The sequence below is a fragment of the Pseudonaja textilis genome, chromosome 1 (assembly GCF_049901715.1).
Source record: "Pseudonaja textilis isolate UNSWEBS1 chromosome 1, rPseTex1.2, whole genome shotgun sequence".
Lineage (NCBI taxonomy): Eukaryota > Metazoa > Chordata > Lepidosauria > Squamata > Elapidae > Pseudonaja > Pseudonaja textilis.
In genome coordinates, this window is record NC_141990.1 from 271,433,756 (window position 1) to 271,457,367 (window position 23,612).

The 23,612-nt window shown below is 37.4% G+C and overlaps 1 protein-coding gene and 1 long non-coding RNA gene across 3 annotated transcripts; one reads left to right on the top strand and one right to left on the bottom strand.

Annotated features, from left to right (window-relative positions):
* Positions 1-34: 34 nt before the first annotated feature.
* On the top strand, positions 35-6,461 carry OIP5 (Opa interacting protein 5). The gene is given in 6 exon segments (XM_026709945.2): positions 35-366; positions 2,433-2,499; positions 4,582-4,701; positions 5,181-5,262; positions 6,190-6,270; positions 6,272-6,461. Coding segments are annotated over 6 exon segments (678 nt in total). The 5' UTR covers positions 35-92; the 3' UTR covers positions 6,326-6,461.
* Positions 6,462-7,448: 987 nt separating this feature from the next.
* On the bottom strand, positions 7,449-22,332 carry LOC113442396 (uncharacterized). 2 transcript variants are annotated; one of them, XR_015741032.1, is made up of 4 exons: positions 22,238-22,332; positions 18,498-18,611; positions 17,165-17,400; positions 7,449-15,285 (listed from the first exon to the last, which is right to left on the bottom strand). It is a non-coding gene; the product is annotated as an uncharacterized LOC113442396 (long non-coding RNA). The 2 variants fall into 2 exon arrangements; XR_003374967.2 differs by having other exon boundaries at positions 10,580-15,285; positions 17,165-17,264.
* Between the last annotated feature and the right edge of the window lie 1,280 nt (positions 22,333-23,612).

Here is a 23,612-nt window from a genome sequence, read left to right on the forward strand (position 1 = left end):
TTTAACCACCCCACCCCACGTGTTCAAAGGGCAGACAGGCAGCGCAGTTAGGAAGACGGGAGCCAAGTTTGAATCTTTGGCGGGAGGCCGTGATGTCCATACGGAAGAAACTGCGGCTTTTGTTTGAGGAGCCCCAGGTGGGCGGCACAATCACGGTAGAGCGGGCAGGACCCCGGACGCGGCCCGGCTGCCAAGCCCCCAAAAGCGCAACGAAGCAGGAGAGCCGCGGGGAGCGAGTCCCGGGCGCTCGGGGACTCAGGCTGGAGGACTGCGCGGTCTATCAGTGCCGACGCTGCCGGGTCGTATTAGGAGACTCGCTCCACTTGTGCGCGCAGGAGGAGAAACTCCGGGTTTTTGTTTGCTTCAGTGAGTTGATCGGGTGTTTTGAACGGACACGCTAAAGTCGAGTTTCCCGGAGGTGCGAATCGGCGAAGTTTCGAGGGGCACCGAAACTTAGTAAGGGCAAATGCGAATCGATCTGCACCCAGGAGGCTTATGGGGCTCTCGCTAGGTAGAGGACATACACGCGTTGTGCTTAAGTGTGAAACGGTCCGTGGGCCATTTGTCTCCAGAAAGTGGAGGGGTGTCTGTGTATGTAAGAGCAGAACACCGTGCTCTTATTTAGATGCGTTTTCCTCTAACTAAAGGAGCATGGCGGATTTATTCTTCACTTTTCCCTCTGTAGAATTTGGATAAGCGTCATTAATGGCTGAGCATTGAAACGGATATTTGCTCAGAAACTATGTGAGGGGAACGGATGTGAGGCAGGCTCCTAGCAAGATAAGCTGCTCTTCCCCCTTTACAGATCTAAAAGCAACACTAGTCTTGGGCCCAATGCTCTTCAATAGCTTCCTAAAAGACCTAGATGAGGGAATTGAAAGGGTGCTCATCAAATTGTGGATGACACTACAAGCTGAGGGGAATTGCTAACACTTTGGAAGAGAGACTCCAGATTTGAAAGGATCTTGTCAGATTTGAGTATTGGGGCCCTATCCAAGAGAATGCATTTCGGTAGGGGAAAAAAGCAAGGTCCTCACTTAGGAAAAACTAGACACACAGTACAGCTGCCATAAAAGTGATTACAGTCCTAGGCTTGCATCAACAGAGGACAACGTCAAGATCACGAGAAGTAATAGCACTGATCTACTGCACTAAGTGAGGCCACATTTGAAATACCATGTCTAGTTCTGGTCATTATGATATTAAAAAAAAAAGATGCTACAGCCCTAGAAAAAGTGGAGAGAGGAGAGCAAAAAGATAATAAGGGGTCTGGAGCTAAGCCCTAACCCTCTGCAAAGGCAAAAAAAATCACGATGCGTCATGATCCTGCCTGTGACGTGATCAAATTTGATACCAGTGGATTAATCAATGGAAAAGCTTGCTTCCTGGAACTATGGATGCCCTAACACTGGAGGTTTTCAAGAAAAGATGGGAAACCATTTGTCTGGGATGGTATAAGGACTCCTGTCTTGGTAGGGGGTTAGGCAAAAAGATCTTTGAAGTCCCTTCTAACTATGATTCTATCACCTTGAGTAGTACCCAGACACCCACTAGAAACCAATGCAGCTCATAAAGCAATAATGTGATAAGTACTAAATAGCTGACATTATAACTAGTGCAGCTGCATTCTGTACCAAATGTTATTTAGGGGCAGCCTCATGTAGAGTGTACTATAATAACCCAAAGGGAGGTCATGAGAACATGAGTGACAATGAGCAGAGCCTCCCAGTTCAGGAACGAGCACAATTAGTGCACAACCCAAAGGTGTGCAAAGGCCCTCTTAACCAAGGCTATCACCTGGTCATCTAGGAGAAGCCAAGAGTACAAGAGGGCTCCTCAGATTGCTTCCCAAGTCAGTCTTGAGGCAGTGCCACCTCATCCAGAACCAGATGTGGAAAAACCTTGGCACTGGAAGGCCCAAGCACCTATGTGGTGTCCAATGTACAAGTAGCTTATAAATTAATAAGAGCAGACAATTTTGTTTAGAGCACAATGGGAATTGCAAATTGGGGTTTTTAAGCTATATTTTCTTGCATGTGGTTACTCTCTATTTTTTAATTGAAATTTTTGATTTAATTTTCAATACATTTGGAAGGGAATGTTTATTCACGGATAGAAACAGTATGACATCCAAACGTCACGGGAGGAGGGAGTATCATCTACCAGTAGCTGCCTCTTGCAATCCAAGAGGCTAGAAAAGTTTGATAGGGGTTTTTTTTGGTTTTTTGCAAAATCACAAAGTATAATTGCCTAAACCAAAAAGTAATAGTTTTGGGAACCCTTTTTATTGCTAATATTAAGACATAAGTAATTGGTTAATTCTTGTTACAACCAATGATCAAAAAAGTGGATTCTCCACTTGTGGAAAACAGCTACATGAAAAAAAAATGTTTGTATTGCTAATATTCCAACACTGCCCTTATTTTCTGCAGAGGTCACAAAAGATGTTGTTGTGGAAGACAACTTGATGGTTTGTGTTGAAGGAGACCTCATTGGTTGGTGGGTATCTTTTTGAAAACCTTTCCACTGTTTACCTGTGATTTATTTTGAATGCCTGTAAGACAACAATGTAACTTTAAAACACATGCAGATTTAAAAACATAAATACATCTAAAAGAAGGAAAGTATTTTTGTCTTTACACTAGGATTTTCTACCTTTGTCATTTAAAATAACATGCTTAAATTTCAATTGCTCTATCTGATTTTGCATATCAAGTTTTTGCCTCAAGACCTCAAGGGTTCATCCTTACCTGGTAAACTATTTTTTGATGTCATGTCTTCATGAAATTGCCTGTCTCATATCCCACCATAAATGACCACATATGAACATTGTCTTCAGCTGTTCCACTTTTAAAGTCGTATTTTACATCTTCAGACAAATACTTTGCCATAGATCTTAACCTAGCATACTTTATTCACATTATGGCTGCTGATATTCTTAATGTAACACCACTGTTCCACAAACTGCATTGGCTGCCAGTCTACTTCAGGGTACAATTCAAGGTGTTGGTAATCACCTTTAAAGCCTTTCAGGGCATGGATCCAGGTTACTTTGAGGGACTATCTCATCCCAAAGGGATTGATCCATCCCACCCGTGACAGCAGAAGAGGCATGCTATGGGCCCATCAGCCTGATTATTTCAGTGGAAGGGATCCAGAATGGCCCGCCTCTGCTATTTCACCAGCCCTGTAGAACATCTTGCTCCTGGTCAGCACTCTCCTGACCTTCTGAAACAACCTAAAAACTGTGCTCTGCCAGTTAGCTTAGAGCCCCAGTGGGAGAGAATCACTGTGGAGATGGTTGAGCAATTAACAGCAGACTCCCCGAAATCCTTCCCCATCTTTTAATTGGATTGTGGTGTTCTGAATTTTATATTAACTTATGTATGTTTTTAGTTTGTATAGACTTTTGTTTTTTACAATTGTAAGTTGCTCAAAGTTATCTTGAGGTAAAATGGGCAACTGATAAATCCAATAGATACGTACATACGTACATACATACATATGGGGGAATCTGGTTTAGATTAATCAGCTATGGACATTCTCCCTCTGCTCTGGTGTTGCCCTCCATGGTCAATATGGCTACAGGAGACACTAGCCTGCATCACTGCTTTGTGAAGCATTTGCCAAGTCTTAGCTCCTTATAAATACAGGCTTAATGCTCTACGTCAGTGATGGCAAACATTTTTGTTATGGTGTGCCGAAAGCGCATGCATGCTGGCACCCACAATGCAATGCACCCCGGCCCCGTTGTGCATGCATGCGCAACATTCCAACCCCCTTACCTGCACTGCATATGCACGCACCTCCCAGCTGATTTTTGGCCTGTTCGAGGACTTATTCGTCCTTCCAGGGGCTCAAGGGAAGCCTCGGGAGGCTTAAAACTGGCCCGTTTCGGCACTTCCGATATTTCCGGAAGGCCTGTTTTTCGGCCTCCCAAGGCTGCAGAGGTTTCCCTCGAGCTTCTGGGAGGGCAAAAACGGCCTCAAATGGGCTGAAAATCAGCTGAGAGGTGGGCACATGGACAGTGCAGGTAAGTTTGGCTGGGACTTGCATGTCTATGCAAATGGCTCTGCTTGCCACCTGTGGCACACGTGCCATAGGTTCGCCATCACAGTTCTAAATTATGTACATTTAGTATATGTCTTAACTCTTGAACTGTTTGTATTTCTTTTGGGATCCTCATGGAAATTGGTTTTTCGCCAGTAACATGATGGGCAGTTCAATAGAGGTCTTGGTCAGTGCCTGGAACATACTCATGGGCATCAATCCATACTCATTACGGATTTGGCAGGAAAACCCGTGTGTGTGTGTGTGTGTGTGTGTGTGTGTGTGTGCTCGTAAATGTATGTATGTATGTATGTATGTATGTATATCAATTGTAGAAAACAAAAAAAGAGTAATATAAAAATATAAAAGTCCAGAAAGAATAAAGGTACTGCTGATTGATGTTCTATGATTTCAAATTCACTTACATGTGCAGAACTAAGAGCATTCATGAGATTCAAGGTATAGACTATAAAGATTGATGGAACATAATCTGGATTGCTTAACTGAATTCATGTTTTCTTTGTCTTCCAGCACCTACAACACATTGCGTTGTCAGTCCTGTGAACTAGACATTGGCTTTATTCTCTATAGTTCAAAGTCACTGGCTTACCTGCGTGGCCTCTTCTGCCTTTTTAAGAACAACATCACATGGTTAGTGTTCTTCAAATCACTACTGCGTTATTACTGCATTAGTGAAGACCTGAGTAGCCATAATACAAATACTGTATATTTTGCTAAACCAGCCGTCAGCTGAGGGCGTATACTGGTATAATAATTGATTTTTAGCACTTCAATTAGATGGCCTAGACATAGGTATCTGAATCTCTTTAACTTTCATATTTTATAGTGTTTTTTGATCTAGACAAAATGTTAATACATATACACATATTGCAATCCATGTATGATATGACATATGCTAAATAAATGAATAAATCTTGATAGTTTAGGAAACCATATTCACAGATTGATAAAATTCTTGAACTCTAATATTGAGGGGAAATCCTTTTGCAATGTCTCTGTTCTTTGTCTACTTGCTGACAAACCAACTTGGGACAGGCCGAGTTAAGCACTGAACTATTTATTTTGTATTTAATGAGTCAATATTAAAATATTTTTAACATTGGCTTTAGTTACTTGCTACAAACTACCACTACAGTAGAAGCTTCAAAAGTAACCTGTCCTGTTGTGAGCCTAAAGGAACATGTAGAAAAAGTAAGTGTTTTCTGGCTTTAGTTTTTTTTAAATCTATATCTGTATAAACTGGAATTTTTTTTGTATTTATTTGTTTTATGTTTATACCGTGCCTTAAAAAGAATGAAAAAAATATACTTGAAAACATACAAGATATTCTGTCCTCTATTTAGTTTTTTGGGAGATTTGCCACAAGCTCTAACAGACCAGAAATTGTTCCATATGTAGATATGTCAGCATTAAGAAAAAAGAAAAATAGGGTGGGAAAAGATTGTGCTACAGAGGATTGCCAATGGCATAGATCATGTTGAAACAGACCAGGTTTACCTAGCTTAATTGTGACCTCATGGCAAATTCTAATCAATAACTCTTTACTTTTTCATGCAATGTCCACAATCTAAATTAAAGATTCTTGTATTACTAAAATATGAATCAAAATGTTAGTACAGGACTGGAAAGCTTATGGGCCATTTATGTTCTATCAGTTGAAGTGTTAATGGCAATTTTTTACCAAGTGGTAGCATAGTTTATTGTCTCCCATCCCATCCCCAAATTAAAGACTGATTCCAATGGATTAAACTAAGGATGGAAATAATGGTTTGCTTCCCAGAGGGCTCTTCCAATAGTCAACACTTTGGCAGGACAAACGGGGCCTTTTCTAATAACATTGCTTCAGTGAGTGACCCTAGAAAAGTTGCATTCCTCTCAGATGTTGCTCAGCCCTGCTTCAGTTTAACATATTAGTCTTTGATACTAAAATTTTCATATTACCATATTATATGGTTGAATAGTGAAGAAATACATGAATACTTAAAGAATTCTGTTTCTGTAGTACTGCTTATATGAATATTTTTAAATTGAAACATATTGGTCATTTTAAAAGTATATGTAAGTCAAATTGTTTGATATTCTGTACTATTCTTTTTACACTTAGTTCTTTCTTTGTAGTTAAAAGATAATCTTGTACAAGTTCATGTACGCATGGAATTGCTAATTAAGAAACTAGAAGAATTCAGTCAAGGGATTACATCTGAGAAGGAGATCTGTAAAGGAAGACTGTATGGATATACAAATAGAAAGTTGAACAGTTAACTTTTTAGAGTGCCTATCTCAACTGTTTTTATGTGTGTAATTGAAAATGTAAATTAATATGGCTTTAGACTGGCAAATTTTTGATACAAATTTGTTTCCTTTTCTATGATGCTCAAGGGCATATAGTGTTTGAGCATGAACAGCTATCCGAAATCATTTAACTCCTACATGTAAATATTTCTATATACTTTCTAACAAAAATCTTTAAACATTGCATAACTGTCATAAGATTGTGTTGTGAACATATTGGAAACTAGATAGTCTACCTGAAAGAAATAAACATTTACTTTGTACATTCCTTTAAAGGTTATCTTATTTTTTTTACATTTGAGAAAGATGTTATCTCAGGAGTCAGCTATAAATTGTGCTCAGTAACATTAAAATTGGTCAAAAAGTGAAACATTTTAAATACTAGATTAACATTTTACCAAAAACATTTTAAATTATTGCCATACTACCAAAAGTAACAATGTTTTGAGGAAATAACAATTTCCTTGTGATTGTACTTTCACGATTGAGAAAAAGGCTGCAATGGATGTAGTATGTTTTTTTCAGCAAGTATGCACAAGATTTATATCCATAAAATATTTAAAAAATGTTTCCTTTGAGTAAAACTGATCAATATCAATCTAGTCAGGAGAAACAAATGCTTGGAGTTTTTCCGCAGAATAACCTGAGGTAATTAGTTCTTGCTACCTAGTTTGGAAGTAGAAACTGTTACTCCAATGAACAAGAATATAAGAGCTCTGATTAATTGTAATGATTACATGCAAGAATTCCAACAATTACCTTTAAATGTGTATCTTTAGATATCCAATTTTTGGCAACAAACTCTTGGCCATTTCCTTCTGCTTTTTGTGAACATCCAGAAGTTTGTCTCTTGTGAAGATGAGGCAGTCTATAGTTATTCATGTTTTTGATAATCATTCAGTCTTTACTTCAGGTTAACACACACTAGGAGTAACATTTCTGTACTTGTGCAGATAAAACATACAAGAACATACAACTCAATGATTCTTTTAACATAAATGCATTCCCTTATATACTGAAGGGAAAGTGAAATGGTACAAGAGAATCTTGTACATTTAACTTTCTAGAAAGAAATGACACAGACATTTTAGTGCATTCTCAGCTCATGCTGCTTTATTGCTAAAAATTATACACAGGTGCAGAGTTTCAAAGCTCATTGTTGAGCAATTGTTTACAGTGTCAAAAGAATATATTTAACACATTCTTTCCCTTCCCCAAATATGCATAGATATAAAAGCAAGCTGCCATTTGGAAAATATTAGGTATATACATAGACAAATTGTTCACATTGATACTTAATAAATATAAGGGAATAGATTATACTCGTCCTTTCTTATCCAGATGAGTTTATCTGTTAGTAAAAGGCATACTAATCTGCCAGTCATTTTGTAGGTTATCTTCAAGAGTTCTTTTGCTACCAATTCTTCACAGTTTTCAAACACCAGAATAACATTTTATTTTGAAAAAAGTATATCCATTTAGTAGCCCAATCTTAAATCCTACTCTTTATAATTGAAGCACCTGCAAGCAATTGACAAGAAGTCAACTTTGGAAGGAAAAACTTAAGAAATGAGAAATACATTTCTAAATGTGTTTGAATCACAACTTCAATAGGTCTACCAGTAGTAATATGAAGTTACTGATTACTGGCAATAGTTGTGCAAAAGTATGGTTGGAAATGTATATAACTGGGAAAATTACAAAACCAAAAATGCATAACTATGCCTTAGCAAATGTTCATAGCTAGAAAAAAGGTCAAACTTTGAGATACACTACGGGTAGTATTCAGATAAGTGAAGACTGTCTTTTTGCAAACCAGTACAATCCAAAGATTCAAACTCGAAATTTCTTTTTAGCAGAGTTTAATAGAAAAAGCATGTGCCAACTCAGAAATTGCTGCAACAACTATGCTGTTATATTTCTATTATCTGTTCTACTGCACCAATTTTTCAAAATCAAGTCTTATCAACAGCAGTGTCATGTGACACATCACTTTTTCTCCCTTTGCTAAACCGGGCATGGACGTGGCCAATGTGTGATGCATCCGGCCCGCAGGCCACAAATTTGACAGCCCTGCTCTAGCAGATGAAAAAAGCTACTCCCTATTTAAATACAACTTGAATGAATAATATTTAAATATCTCCAATTTTCATAAGGTAAGTTATCATTATTGCTGGTTTGAACCCAGTTCATTTTAATCCAGCTGCCAAAGTGGTGGGGGAAAAAACCTGAAAAGCTACACCTATCTTACAAAGAATTAATACCTGAAAAGTATGGACAGCTTACTCATTTTAATTACTCATTGTTTTTTTAGCTGCAAAAAGCTCTGGCTAAATTTACTATCTCTACTTAAAAATAGTCATAAACCCTAAACTGCTTAGATCATTTTTATTGCCCCATTTGGGATTTATGTATTCCCTTTTCTGTGCTGTGAAACTCTGCACCTTTTTTGTTTGTACAACTGCAGCAACCAGGAAACCCAAATTACCATTAACCATGTTCATATTATATAGGCTCATGAGCGGCTATGAACTTGGTAAGAGGCCAAAAGGGTTCATTCTACTGATTCCTTTTTCTAATACACAGTTTTGGCGTCATGCTTCATCCCTTCTTTGTACATTTTGCCCCTTTACTAAAGAGGCAGCATGTTGTCTAAAAAAACTGAGAATCAAAGCAGTAAATTCAAGCTATTGGTATATTGGTTCCTATTGCTTCATAATGTATAAATGCATATATCAATTTACTGATAATAGCTATAACACTATACATTTTAATCATGCATAATTAGAATACTATCTCTAAAAAAAGACGGTTTGTGAGTCTATGTGCTTGTGCCAGTGGTTTTTCCCACACAAGTATTCCATTCTGATAGTTTTGTAACCTCTTCACCTGCATGGAAAAGAAAAGAATTGCAATATCCAGTCCTTAAGAAATACTACACTTTATGGAATATTTGTTGTGCTGCGACTTGGAAAACTTGGAAATTCCATCTAAAACCAGCTAGGAAGTGCTCAGATTCAAAGCCTCCATCATTCATTTCCCATGTTTCTAGAATGAACTCAGTTCCTCTCTGCACATAGCTTTCTTCTCCAGAATGCAAGAAATAGTCACCCTCCCATAACCAAATGCATTCTCTAATTATTTTCAGATTCCAATAACAAACCCTTGCATAAGTGTTCTTTCATCCCCCTTTATTAAGAGATACACCAATGTATTTATTCCAGCAATCTTTGTATAAGTCTATGCATTATGTGTAGCCACAATTTTTCCACATTTCTGGAACAGTTCAATTCCCTGCTTCTCTCTCTCTATATATATATGGGCTCCTCCTGAACCCATCCCAAACATACAAACCTAATGCAAAACCTCAAACCAGCTTAGCCTCTCTAGATCTTGACTGAACCATCAAAGAACTACTTGCAATCTCTATTCCAGAAGCCTGTTTGTGAGAACTATTTTTTGGCACCTGCGTCAATATTGTGCTTACATTGATTTATTGTTTTTCAAAGTGCAAAATAAAGGAAAATCTAAAAATCCAAAGGGAAGTTTATATTAAAATGGATTTCACCATAAATTTAGAGAGTAGGTAGTGATGATTAAACATTTTTAAAAGTACTAAAATATTGATGGATGAAATGCAAGCTCTATGGAGTCTTTCATCAAGAATACTATTAATGTTTCAATGAAACTGATCTGCAGTCAAAAATTAAGAGCTATCAAAAAAATTATTACAATTAAAGAAAGGAGAAACTACACAGAGAATAGGCAGAGTAAGTACAATGAAGAGCCACTTAAGAATTTTCTCTCATCTGCATTTAGAATCATATATATTTCAGTACTGAATTTCCAGTAATACTATAGTCCCTTATCACTTAGATCAAGGCAGTAATGTACTCTAGGATGAGGCTGTGGTTCTGCGATTTAGACACTTTAGCAAGCAATTAACAGTCTAACTAGTTCTTCCAGAATAGCACCACATTCAAGTCTTTCATGCAATCCTGAGTCCTCACATTCAGATGAGAGTAAAAAATTTTTTTACGAGCAATGTTCTATTCAGCCTAGCACCAGCTGAGCGAACAGTGAAAAAGGTTTGTAAATTAGCTGCTCAAAAAATGTGAGCAGTGAAAATTGTACTGATATAGATACAAGATACCTTCAGGATTCTGCAAATGGATATTTAAATAAGCAAGTAGACAACCACCATAAGTGCAAATAATTTTCCAGGAAAACTGAGTTTAATGAATACCTCCGATCTATTTTGTGATCAAAAGTCACAAAACATGAACTAAATGTTTGATTAAACTTCTGAATATTTTAGATACTTGTGCTAATTTGCATTGATCAGTATAAATACGTAGAACAGAAAGTTCTATAGAATGTATATAAACATGCATGCGTGTATATGCCTTTCATTTTAAAACTGCCACCTTATCCATATAGATAAATGATACCAAAGAATGTAAAACAAAAATAAAAGTAAAGCCACTTTCTTTAAATATATGTCCCAGCCTTGCAGTTGAATCTGGTCAATCAAATCCTACTTATGGCAGATTTCTATATTAGATTTATAGTTTACCTGGTCTTCAGTATGCACATGCATACAAAGTTCGTGCAACTGAACTTTAAAGAGATATAAACTGCATTCTCTAGAATGATAAAGGTAAGAGTTTGCCAGACAGAGTAAACTGAAAGTTGCTCTCCTTCTTCCAAGTCTACAAGTGGCTTTATAAAATTTAAAAAGTATATATTGAAACCAGATCAGATTTGTTTATAAAAGAAAATGAATACAAGAATTATACAAGCACTAAATTATAGAAGCACTTTTCTTTTAAAGAAATTCACAATTCGGTTCAAAAATTTGGATCCCCAAACTCCTAAATTATATTCCTGGACAGAATCCAGCCTCAGGGATTCTTAGTTACTTCAGAAATGATGATCAATTATCTATAAGCATTCTGTGTAAGTTCTCATCAGTTTCACACACAATAAACCTTTCCTAATTGTATCATTTTTGAAAAATAAAATCATTCTCAAATTTTTCTAAGCTTCACCCTATAGCATTCAAGCACATAGTGTTGTGGTAGAGAGGAACTTACCAACTTTTAATGAGAAATTCAACTTCCTGCAACACAGAGCACAGCAAACCTATTTGGTTAATACCATTTATTCTACTATACTATTCTTGCCAATGCAAGTTACATCCTAATACATGCAAACAGTTATTGCTACTAAAGTTCTATTTATTGTCATCTTATGGCTTTATTTGCATCAGGGATTCCCCCCCTCCCACATACTGTGCTATTTTGCATTCCAGTTTCAGAGGTATTTTTCCATCAATTCTCCCAATCATCAGCCCCATTTTATTCAATTATACTGCTGTTCAGAAGAGAGCCCCAAAAGATCTCAAGGTCCTTACAATTCATCTCCAAACGACACACCTTGCCACTTTCAATGAGAAAATAGAGAGATCTTTAAATGTAATTCTGCAATTTACAGAATTACAGTTACAAGTATCATATTATGTTTTGCCAATAAAGAAATACAAAGTCAAAGACATCTTTTCTCTCATCAAGGTGGCCATTTATAGAGAAGTTCTTTTTTTTTAAAAAAAGATGCAGTATCCCCTTTAAGCTAAAAGTAGCATTTAAACCATAAAGATCACAAAGAACTAGATTCATAACTTAAAACATGACTTGTTTAAACCAAAAATAAAGTAGATGAGTTACCTAACTGTGTAATTTCAGAAAAGAGGGGGGAAATCTACTAAGATTAATTACTATAATATATAGATATTTGGATGCAAGAAATAAATGTGACTAATTAGTAAGAAAACTCCAACAAATGCTTTACCAAAATAATGAGGTAAGCAAAAAAAATATTTTAATAATAAACAATGCTAATAACTTAGATGCATTCAGAATTAGCAGTACAGTGACAGTGTTTCTAGATTAGTCAATTTTGCAAGATGCTACTCTTGATTAATAGCTGCCACATTGGCAGATATGTGCAAGCTCCAATCTATCATTCAGTTTCTACAAGCAACAATTACATTGTAAAAGGTTACCAATTCCTGTCTTAATGCAAGCACAAAAACAATCAACAAATCTGATTCAAAAACATATCAAAAGTTTTTCTGGAAAAAAGCATGAATGGGAAAGACTAGTCATATGCTTTATTCTAGTCCCTAAAATTTAAAAATTTACACTATCAGTTTTTTTTTCTCATTATAGCAAAATATTCCATGATTCACAAGGGGTTTTGTTAAAGATTATTACTTCTACTAGGGTTTTTACATGCAGTTAAGTGCACTCAAAATATACCTGGCTGGTTAAAGATTTTCATGCAATCACTATGAAATTCACATCTCACTGATTCTATGCAGCAGTTTCTTCTACCATTGCCTAGAAAGGACACTGCATCTTTAGATCATGACCATAACCATGTCAGTTTCCTATAAGTTACATCATCAGCTTCATTAATTTGTCACTCTGAAATTGTAAAAAAGTACTACTAGGCTCATGCACTGATCCTAACATGGCACTACAGTTTTGCTACAAAGCACTAATGCTTATGGAACTATACACATTTTAAAATGGAAGACATTGGTGATTTTGTTGTTCTCAAACAACTTGTAACATTTTGTCCACAAGTATTAAAATATATTTATATGTATATATTATACTATTGCACATGCCCCATATTTGCTTCATCTTTCAGATGTGAAAGATTTCCTGCCAAGGTGGACAACAGATGAGTATGTAAAACAAACAAAAAATTAAGGCAATATTGCCTGCGAATAGAACTGTTAAGAAGATGCACATGGATAACTAAACTAAAGTTATTTCCCGGGCATAGAGAGCAGTGGTGTTGTTGTTTTCTCAAATGCTAGGTTTACTCTTAATTCAGTCCTATTCAATAGAAATAGATACATTATTACAGTGGCATTTAGTGAGAAAGGAGATAAAGAATTGGTTTTCTTCTTAAACAATATGATCGTTTTCTAATTATTTGGGGAAACTAAATTACATCCCCCCCCCCATGTACTGTATTATCTTCTCCCCAAAAATCTCTGAGGTATAAATAGCTGAAGCAACATCCAAAAAAACTGATTAAATTCATGCTTTCTAATTTTTAGTAAGAGTTTCAGAGAACAACTTCATTAAGATAGGTTTTACTTCTGAAGCCCTGATAAATCCAAAAGGTATCCAAATTATTTTAAAATTTAAACTTGTGTATGAGTAAATTTCCAAATTTCACAACTCTTTTGACTATGAAATATTTCATTTTTGTCCTGTGGCTATAGAGTTTAAGCCCTCTGAAAGTGTTCTGTTGTAACACTTAAAAAAAACCAATTGTACAGGTAGTCCTTATTTAGTTCTTATTATGCCAGTTACAATAGTGATGAAAAAGTAACTTTATAACTAATCCTTGTATTTATATTTGCAAGTCTGTAAAGCAAAGGAAAGCGGAAGTAAGATCTCAACAACAGGTCAGTTTCATTTACTGACTGCTTTGCTTAATAACCAAGATGCCAGTTCCAACTGTGGTTGCTAAATGAGGACTACCTCTACTTCATTTTTATTCAAATAAAGCAAAAATAATGTTTACTCTTTTATCATATATAAGCTAAACACAACATGATGACAAGCAAATATAAATGCTTTGCTCGGCATATCCCCCTTATTAAACTATTTAAAATATACAAACATCCCAAATGTTCTTCTAGAAGCCACTTTAACTTTGAAAAATAACAATCAGCCAAAAGCATTCAACATTCTTAGCTATGACTAACAATTGTGTTACAAATGTACTTCCTTTAACTAAGAGTGAGGATATTGTTAAAACTATCAGCAAACCCACATTAACCTTTTAATAAAACTGAAATAAGGTGCTCCATGGCTCAGCAAGGGAAGAAGACATAGGCCTTTGCACCCATTGTGGTAAAAAGCAGCTTTTAAACCAGCCTGAAATAGTCTAGTAGAAACAAACACGATGCAAAGAATGTTCTGCAAAACATGTTTAAAACACAATTCCCACCTTAACTCTGGGTGACCTATTAAGAAATAATAAAGAAGCCCTTCCTGAGCATGCCTAATTTTTGTTCATGCAGTGGAGTTTTACATACAAGGTTATACTGGCATTGTTCCTTCTTTCAGGTAAAAGCCTGGATAATTAAGTCATTGTTCCTTTTATAGTTGAATTCCTTAGGAAAGAAATGGGATACCAAGTAAATTCTACTGTCCAAGGCTTACTTTCTATACCTTTAAGTCTCCAACCTTCATTTTGTGGGACATATTATTAATATCCCCACTTTCCAGCTTTATAATTCAATTATGCATAATTCAATTGATGCAACTTTACATAGTTGCATCAAGATTTACTTGCATCAAGATTCCATTAAAATCTAATTATAAACTGGCTCTTTTAAGGAAGGAAAATCTTTCAAACTACTTCTCTTTTATCTTTTGTAACACATGTACATTCATGGTTCTTCTGCCACATTTTTTCATCAAGATTTATGAGACAGTATTTCAAGAATATACCAATTTGTTAAGTTCTCCAAAGATTTTGTGGTGAATTGTTTTACTGAAGTATACTGAATGAATCAAAGTGTTAACAAGAATTGACAATTACTCATATTGTAATGCACAATCATGTTTAAAGGGCAAAAACCATAAGCAAAGGCCTGGTTTACATGAGAGTCCATATATTCATTTTAGTTGTTTTGCAAGGATTGTACTTTCATCCCGTATAATTCTGCTTCATGTGGTAATTTTTTATGATGAGGAGATGTAAAAGAATCAAAGCAACATGTCTTCATTTCCATTTAGAGAAATAAAGGAAGAGTTTTCTTCTCAAGATGGGCATTCAGGAATAACAACTCTTTAAGAAACAGAATCTCCTGGGTCAAAAGGAAAAGACCTGGAATCAAACATACAAAAATTATTTATTTATATCTCACCTTTATTATTTTTACAAATAACTCAAGATAGTGAACACTTCCAACAAACCGTCCTCCTCCTATTTTTCCCATCACGAACCTATGAGGTGAGATAGGCTGAGAGAGAATGACTGGTCTAAGATCACCCAGCTGCCTTTCATAGCCAAGGCAGAACTTGAACACAATCCTAACCCTAACCATTAGATCAGGGGTCTTCAAACTTCACAGCTTTAAGACTTGTGGCCTTCAACTCCCAGAATTCCTCCTCCAGTTATGTTAGCTCAGGAATTCTGGGAGTTGAAGTCCACAAGTCTTAAACTTGCCAAGTTTGAAGACCCTTGCACTAGATCAAACCAGGTCTCAAACAAACTGTCTCTCAATTAATATACTGAATCTGAAAACAATATTTCATTTCTAGAAACTTGGTATTTTAACATTGAAAAATAATCTGCAGATGAATTTTAGATAATATGAACAATTTGGGTATTGTGCCATTAATTATGGTCACATTCTGCTTACTCTTAAGACTCAGTAATTTCCCACAGACAGTAAGACCACTTTATAAGCCTAGAATCTGAACTATGTTTGCTTCCTGATACATAAATATCACTGGAAAACATTGTCATGAAAAGCAACTGAGTATGGAAAATAAATCTTATCTCTACTGCAAATAGCAGTAGCGTTTAGATTTATATACCATCCCGTAGCGCTTTACAATGTAGAAGCATTATTTGCATATGAAAATATTTATTGTGCTAAATGTACAATATAAAGTAGTATAATATCAGTAATAACAACTGAGTTGAGGTCCCAACCGTTTATCATTTGGGGATGCAGGAGAGGCTTATTTTAGGTATCAACGGTATTTAATTGAAAGCTGGCCATGGAATAAAAAACAACAGAAAACAAATTTTCATGAAAATGATAGTAGTGTATAAGCCACTAAAAATAACAAAGAATGTTCAGTCATTTCAATATAACCTATATTGTGAGTTTGTAAGCAAAGCTTGCAGAAAAGAATTTATTTTGAACCAATTTTGAACCAAGGATGAGAGTTTGAACCAATTCCAAAATACACATACTAATTTTCCATTCCTACATATTTTTTATGCACATGTCAATCCAGAGCCTTTACCTGCTGCAGAACCCTTTCCTGAAGGCCTCTGATGGCGAAAAAGAGGCCAGAAGGCGCTGTATGCTTCAATCCGGTATTTTTTTATCGGCTGCAGAAGCCTTTCCTGAAGGCCTCTGACAGCAAAATGTAGACTGGGGACGACACGCGCAAGTGGTGGCAAGCAGCCACAGAAGTGGGCTGGCAAGGTGAGGCAGGTGTCAGGATGTACGAGGCCTGGCTGCAACTGTCCGAAGGTAAGCAGCTCTACCCCCCTCCATCCCCACCCTGAATTGAGTTTTACCCCATGCGCCTTGCCTCACCCCATGAAACCAGGTGCAACAGAGTGGGCAGGATCTTAACTAGGGCTTATTTTGGGGAGGGGAGGGCTTATATTGGACGCATGTGTAAAAATCAAGCTAAGGCTTATTTTCAGGATAGGTCTTATTTTCAAGGAACAAGGTATTATAATTGTAATAATAATTTTAATAATAATTTTAATAATAATAAGCATACTATGGTTTACTGCTTTTAACGTAATCCATCCAGCGTTATCTTGTGATGAGATGGGTAGCAAAAAATATAATAAAATAAATAAATATCAGCACATCTTCAAACTACTGATAATATAAGAGGTCCAAATTAGACTGGAATGTTTTAAAAATGGGCTGAAAAAGCTATTGGCAAACAACTTCCACATCATGCCAAGAAATCAACCAGCCCATAATTTTACCAGGAAGCAAGATTACCTTGAAGAAGTTTTTATCTTTAGTGATGGATCATTCTTGACTTCTCCTCCCTTTTGGATGATAGGGACATTTGTTTGCTTCCAATTCCATTATAATTTCTCTGTGAATGTAGAATTTTCTTAAATTATAGAAAAGTCCTGATGAAGATATTCTAAGATTAACTTCTAAAGGAGGAGACATTCATATAGAGCAAGGTTCTCCAACACCTCGTCCACGGCCCAGTGCCAAGCTGCAGCCTGTTGGGAATAAGGCCGTGGAAGTTGTGACTGCGTGCACGTGCGAAGCTGCATTTGTGAAAACAGTGCGTACATGAAATAATCCTCCACCCCATTGCCGCCGCCTCTACAGGTCCATCAAGCTGTAAAGATTGGGGACTGCTGATATAGACGAATGTATTCACAGAACATATAATTTGGTTTATTCTTCTGGAATACATAACTGCATTGCATCTGTTAAATTTAATTGATATTTTCACTCAATTCTCCAACCTATTAAGATTGTTTTTAATGGAGAGGAGGGAACTTGCTTTCCACCTAATCCAGAGGTGTCAAACTCAGATCGTCACATGATGCGATGCATCACATGATGCATTTCAACTCTTTTCCCCTTCGCTAAACCGGGCATGAGTGTGGCCAGCATATGACGCATCTGGCCCATGGGCCACGAGTTTGACAGCCCTGATCCAATTTATCCTGATCTAATTTATCCTAATTTTCACCTGGAAATTTGATAGGCATTCTCTCTGCTTCCTTATTCAAGTCACCTCATTTTATACCTCACTCCCAACTTGATGAGGAATTACTAATAAGTGCTGCTTATTTTCAAACCAGCTATGTACCCATTTATTTCTCATGACATCCAGCCCAAACAATACATTAGCTTGCTAAAGCAGAATCACATGGGGTACCCCACTTAACACTTCACTGAAATCAAGGCATATTTTGTCCATTGATTTTCCAAATTACTATTACCCAATTGAAAAAATGAAGGATTAGTCTGACAAAATTTATTTTGTAAAAAGCCCATTATGATTTGATAATTACTGCAATGTTTTTAAAATTTTTACAGGATATCTCTTTCAGATCTGCTCTAGAATCTGCCCACATAACAATGGAAGAATGACCATTATGACATTTTCCCACTTTTCTTTCTTTGAACATAGGAAAAACTTTCATCCAATTATCCAGCACTTCATAAGTTTTCTAGAATTTTTCAAATATAAAGCATAAAAGCTTGACACATCAGCAAATTTCTCTAGCATTCTGGGATAGATAAATCTGTCAAATCAAAAAGAAGCAGGCCACACACAATTTGATGAACAAAATGCACTTACCTTTCATTTCATGCTGCACTGATCATTTTATCATTTTTGCCTGTAGCTTTCAGTTAATGCAAATTTTGACTTCCAAGTACTATGATATATGCTTGGGTCTGGAGGGGCACAGACCTGGAGGGGAGAACAAGATATTAAAAGACACATTACAAATTGCTGTTTTCTATCTGGTAACCATTAAAGACCTTTATGTTATTCCTTCATATTGGAGCAAATCTCCACAGATACACATTAAACTCATAATTGACAAGTTTTGACGTTATACCTTTCAAATGCAAACTGAATTTATCAAACAGAAAGGTGACAAACAAGCCATTATTTGGACTATAAAAACCCAGACATGAATCATAAAATTCCGCCTTAGTTATTTTGGCCATGTCATCTGATCAAACTCACTAGAAAAGCAGTTATGCTCAGAATAGTCAGCAATAAAAGGAAATGAGGTCATAAAAAACATGGTGGTTAGATACCAATAGCCAGACCATGAAAGAATTGAAAGAAGCTACACAAGATGGATAATGTGAAGAGAACCAGTCCATAGAATCTCTGAAAATCAGACATGATTGAACAAATAGCATCATCAATGTTCCTGAATGCTGATAGGAACACCATCAACCTACCAGAAATACACAATTACATATCCTTATCCATAATTTGGACATGCAATTGGTAAATAATGGCTCGTTAAAACCTTAGCATATGGTCTGCATAAATAGTTTTGGTTTAGATTTTCTTTCACCTTCATTACATGCAACAGTATCAGAACCTTCTAATCCCAATTAGTGTTTGCATTTATCTCTGAAATAGGACAAGTAATTAAAAAGCAGCACTGGGAGTGGTAGAGTTCTAGTTCCCGGTGAAAGTACATTCTTGGTCTCTGAAGCCCACCTTTAAATTTGGGGGAAACTGGAGAAGGAAATGTTATGTATGCCATATTGAACTCTTGAAAGAACAGTAGCATATAAAACTAACAAATAAATCCCTACACTAAAATGTAAACTATTTGGAAAAATAGATACACATCCTTAAGCCTTATAGATATTTAGTAACAAAGTTACCATTAACTATTCCTCCCTAAATGCTTTACTAGATTAGGACCCCCAAAAGCACAGTGTTTAGAGTAGGATGTTATAATTACAATATTATCAATTTTATATCCCATCTTTACTTCAGAAGTTCAATATCACTGAATAATAACTGGCCTCAAATCATCTAGTTAATTTTCTGACAGAGAGTAGATTAGAATTTGGGCCTCCCCAGTCTTTGTCCATCAACCTGTTATACTACACTAGTTCACCAGGATGGTCCTTTTTGTGATTTTTGTGCCCAACAAGTAACATAAAACAGAAAATTGTCCAATTGTATTATTCTACAAAAAGCCTATTTTAATTTTTAAAGAAATATTTATTCATTATAAATACCACCATAACACACATAAGTGTCATATTGACCAGTTTCAAAGTTAAATCCCTCCATGACTAAACTTATGAAATATATTTATAATACGCCTAGAGTATCACTAAAATAACTACATTCTGAATACAAATATTCAGCCCCTTCATATTTTATATTAAAAGCAATGTCATACTCTTGACTGTTTTGAATAAAATATTTAAACTACGTAAGTTGTACTTTAACTATTTTTTTTTCAAATGGTTCATTTGAAAATCTTTCAGCTAATAGAAAATATATAATTTATTACTAGGCAGCATTTCTGTCAGGTCACCCTATTTTGTGAGTTCTTTGGAAAAGTCATGATAAGTAAGACTCCAACAAAACTATTCAGAGGAATTCAAGACATTTTCAGGCACCAATTCCCAGCTGGGTTCCATGCTTGTCATATCTGGGGGGGATCTAATTTGGAGATACGTGCCATCTCTTAAAAGTAATCACATGCCTTCAAGGAAAGAGCCTAATCTAGAATATTCTCTACTGATCTAATCCCCCAGAATGAAAAGGAAAAAAAAACACTACAACTACAATTTTGTTTCATTAGTAAGGCTAATAAAAATAACTTCCCATATAAGTCCCCTGTTTCTCCGCATCTGTGCCTTTAATTCAATATTTCAGCAGCTGAATAAATAAAACTCAGAAGTACTCATTAAAAATATCTACTTCAATAGATGCAGCTGCTTTCAGAGTAAGTGCTAATGAATACATTGCCTATGAATCTATTTGAAATTCAATCCCCAGCCATCTGCAGAATTCTCTAACAATTCTCTATTACTGGTACATCCAAAAAGATCTATTCCCTAGATGTCTCCGCATTTTCTAAAACTAGTCATTACCGACTTCATAAGCTCATTGTTCCTACCATTGCTCTTTTATTCCTTTTTTTTTTAAAGTTACTCTTACAAATATGCATATATCACTAGAAACTAAATTGAAAAGAGGAATTCAAAATGGAAAAACACTGACATAACATTGAAATATCAGTTGGAAAAATATATCTGCCTACATTTTGCCCTCCTACCCATTCCCATCCTAAATTTGAATTCCCAAAATACCAGAGGACATGTAACAAAACGTAATTCTGAATCCAGGGAAACAAAAGAATAGCCACTAATCCAGTTTCTTAAAATAAAGGGACAGCCCACTCTTGGCAATATTAAAGTAAGAGATGGGTCCACTATACAAAATGCCATGAGCAAAAAAAAATGTATCAATTTGGCAAGAAAAAAAATGGACAGGAAAAAAAACTCTGGGGCAGGACAAGAAGTCTCAACTACAGCCTTCCTGCGAACCTAGACTCTGTAGAAATGAAAGCAGGAGCCAGAAAAAAATCTGGAGTTTTATACAGCGATGTATCTATAACCAATAAATCAAGTACGGGTAGTTCTCGACTTACGACCACAACTGAGTCCAATATTTTTGTTGCTAACTGAAACATTGAGTTTTGCCCTATTTTGACCTTTCGTGCCTATCACTGTTAAAGGAATCACCACAGATGATAAGTTAGCAACATGGTTGTGAAGCATATCTGGCTTCCCCATTGACTTCGGTCTTGGGAAGGTCACAAAAGGTAGTCGCAAGATCCCAAGACAACCTTCATAAACAGGAGTCCATTGCCAAGCCTTTTGATCCCATGACTATGGGGCTACTGCAAGGGTCGTCAATGTGGGAAAAAAACGGTAATAAGTCGCTTTTTTCAATGCTGTTGTAACTGGTCACTAAAGGAACGGTTGTAAGTCGAGGACTACCTGGATCGAGCCTGCATTACAACCATAATGTTCGTGGCCCAACAGAAACTCTTCCCCCACCCGCCCAAAAAAACCGTTCTGGTTTCCATTAGCCATTCTAGTGGGAAAGGCTAGCGATGCCTTCCTTCTCAGTCGCAGAGCTCGGTGGCACCCGAAAAGCGCCGCGTTTAACCAATCTCCGCTCTCCCCTTCCAGCTCCAGCAGAAGCAAAAAGCTGCGCCTTTCGGATACTATCACCCCGCTGGCGCCCATTATAGGTGACCCCCTAAACCAGGGAGGGAGGGAGGAAAGCAGCAGGGAGCCGTTTCGAGCCTAGGTCGGAAGAAGAGCTCCAGGTCGGTTCCAGAATCCTGGAACTTGTTCTCATCAAGAGGCGCGCGCGATAGTGGTGGGCACACACTGGGCGCAGGTCCCCGTTCACCCCGCGAATGAGCCGGGCCAAAACAACTCCTTGCACCGAGTCGTCGGGCTTCTGTCCAACAAGGCCCCGGTGCTCGCCACCCCCTCCGCCGCGGCGCTTGGGTTTCCCCTCTTTCTTACCCCGGCTGGGGCCCCAGGGCCGCAGCCCGCAGCAGCTCTCGCTCCACTTCTTCCCCTTCACTCCGCCATCTTCCCCTCCCTGCTTCCGGTCACCCAATCCGAGCCCGCGCGAAAGGATCACGTTGCCGACGGCTCTCCACTTCTATTGGCCCGAGCTCTTATCGGTCACCTCCCGCTTTTGATTTTTATTGGGCGGCCAACAGAGTCTTGCGCCGCCTCCGCAACACGGAAAAGCCATTGGCCAAAGCGAAGGGGTGGGGCACGCCTTCCTTCTCCTGGAATTGCTCCGCGGCGTCGCTAAGGTAGAAGGCTCGTGGGTTGGTGCGTTCCGGCCATTCTTCAGCGCCTTGAAGGAAGAAATAACCTGCGGGGTGGTTGGAGGCCGGGGTGTATTGGAAGCGACTCGGAGCGGGAAGAAGAAACGTCAGTCGGCTGGGCCTGCGGCTTCTCATTTCCCGTAGAGATGCCTGTCTTTGCCTGCCTTGAACTCAGTCGACAGCCACTCACGCATGCGCACAACGTTCTCATACCAGCGGTCCCAGTTTTGGAATTGGAAAGGACCGACTGGGATTGACGAGAGGGACCGGGGGTAGGGGGCGCGACTGGAAATCATGGCTTACCTTACCGTCTTGAAACGCTGAATCGCAGTGTGATTCTCGATTCAGCATGTGGGGGTGAAGATGTTAAAGCCATAGATTACAGCCTAAGTTAAAGGTCTCCAAATTTGGCAACTTTAAGACTTGTGGACTTCAACTCCCAGAATTCTCCAGCCAGCTATGCTGGCTGGAGAATTCTGGGAGTTGAAGTCCACAAGTCTTAAAGTTGCCAAGTTTGGGAACGCTGGCCCAAGTGTTCTTTTTTTTTTTCTTTCATTAAACCACTGAATGGTTTTACCTGAGGTCACAGTCAGTGTTAGTTGTTCACACACATAGGCAGTCCTCGATTTACAACAGTTCATTTAGTGACCGGTTACAACAGTCTGAAAAAAGTGACATGACCATTTTTCACACTTGTGAACATGGCTGCATCATGTGATCTAAATTCAAATCCTTGGTAACAGACTCATATTTATAATAGTTATAGTGTTCCTGGGTCATGCGATCACCTTTTGCCACCTTTTGCCAAGCAAAATCAATGGGGAATGCAGTCTCACTTAACTGTTACTAACCACTGCAGTTATTCGCTTAACAACTCTGGTAAGAAAGCTCACAAAATGGGGCAAAACTCACTTAACAAATGTCTCACTTAGCAACAGAAATATTGGGCTGAATTGTCATAAGTGAGGACTACCTGTACTTATTCTAGGATTGCTGAATTAACTCACCTAAAACATCTTCATAAGGCTATTACTATTCAGATGCATTGCCTTCATTCC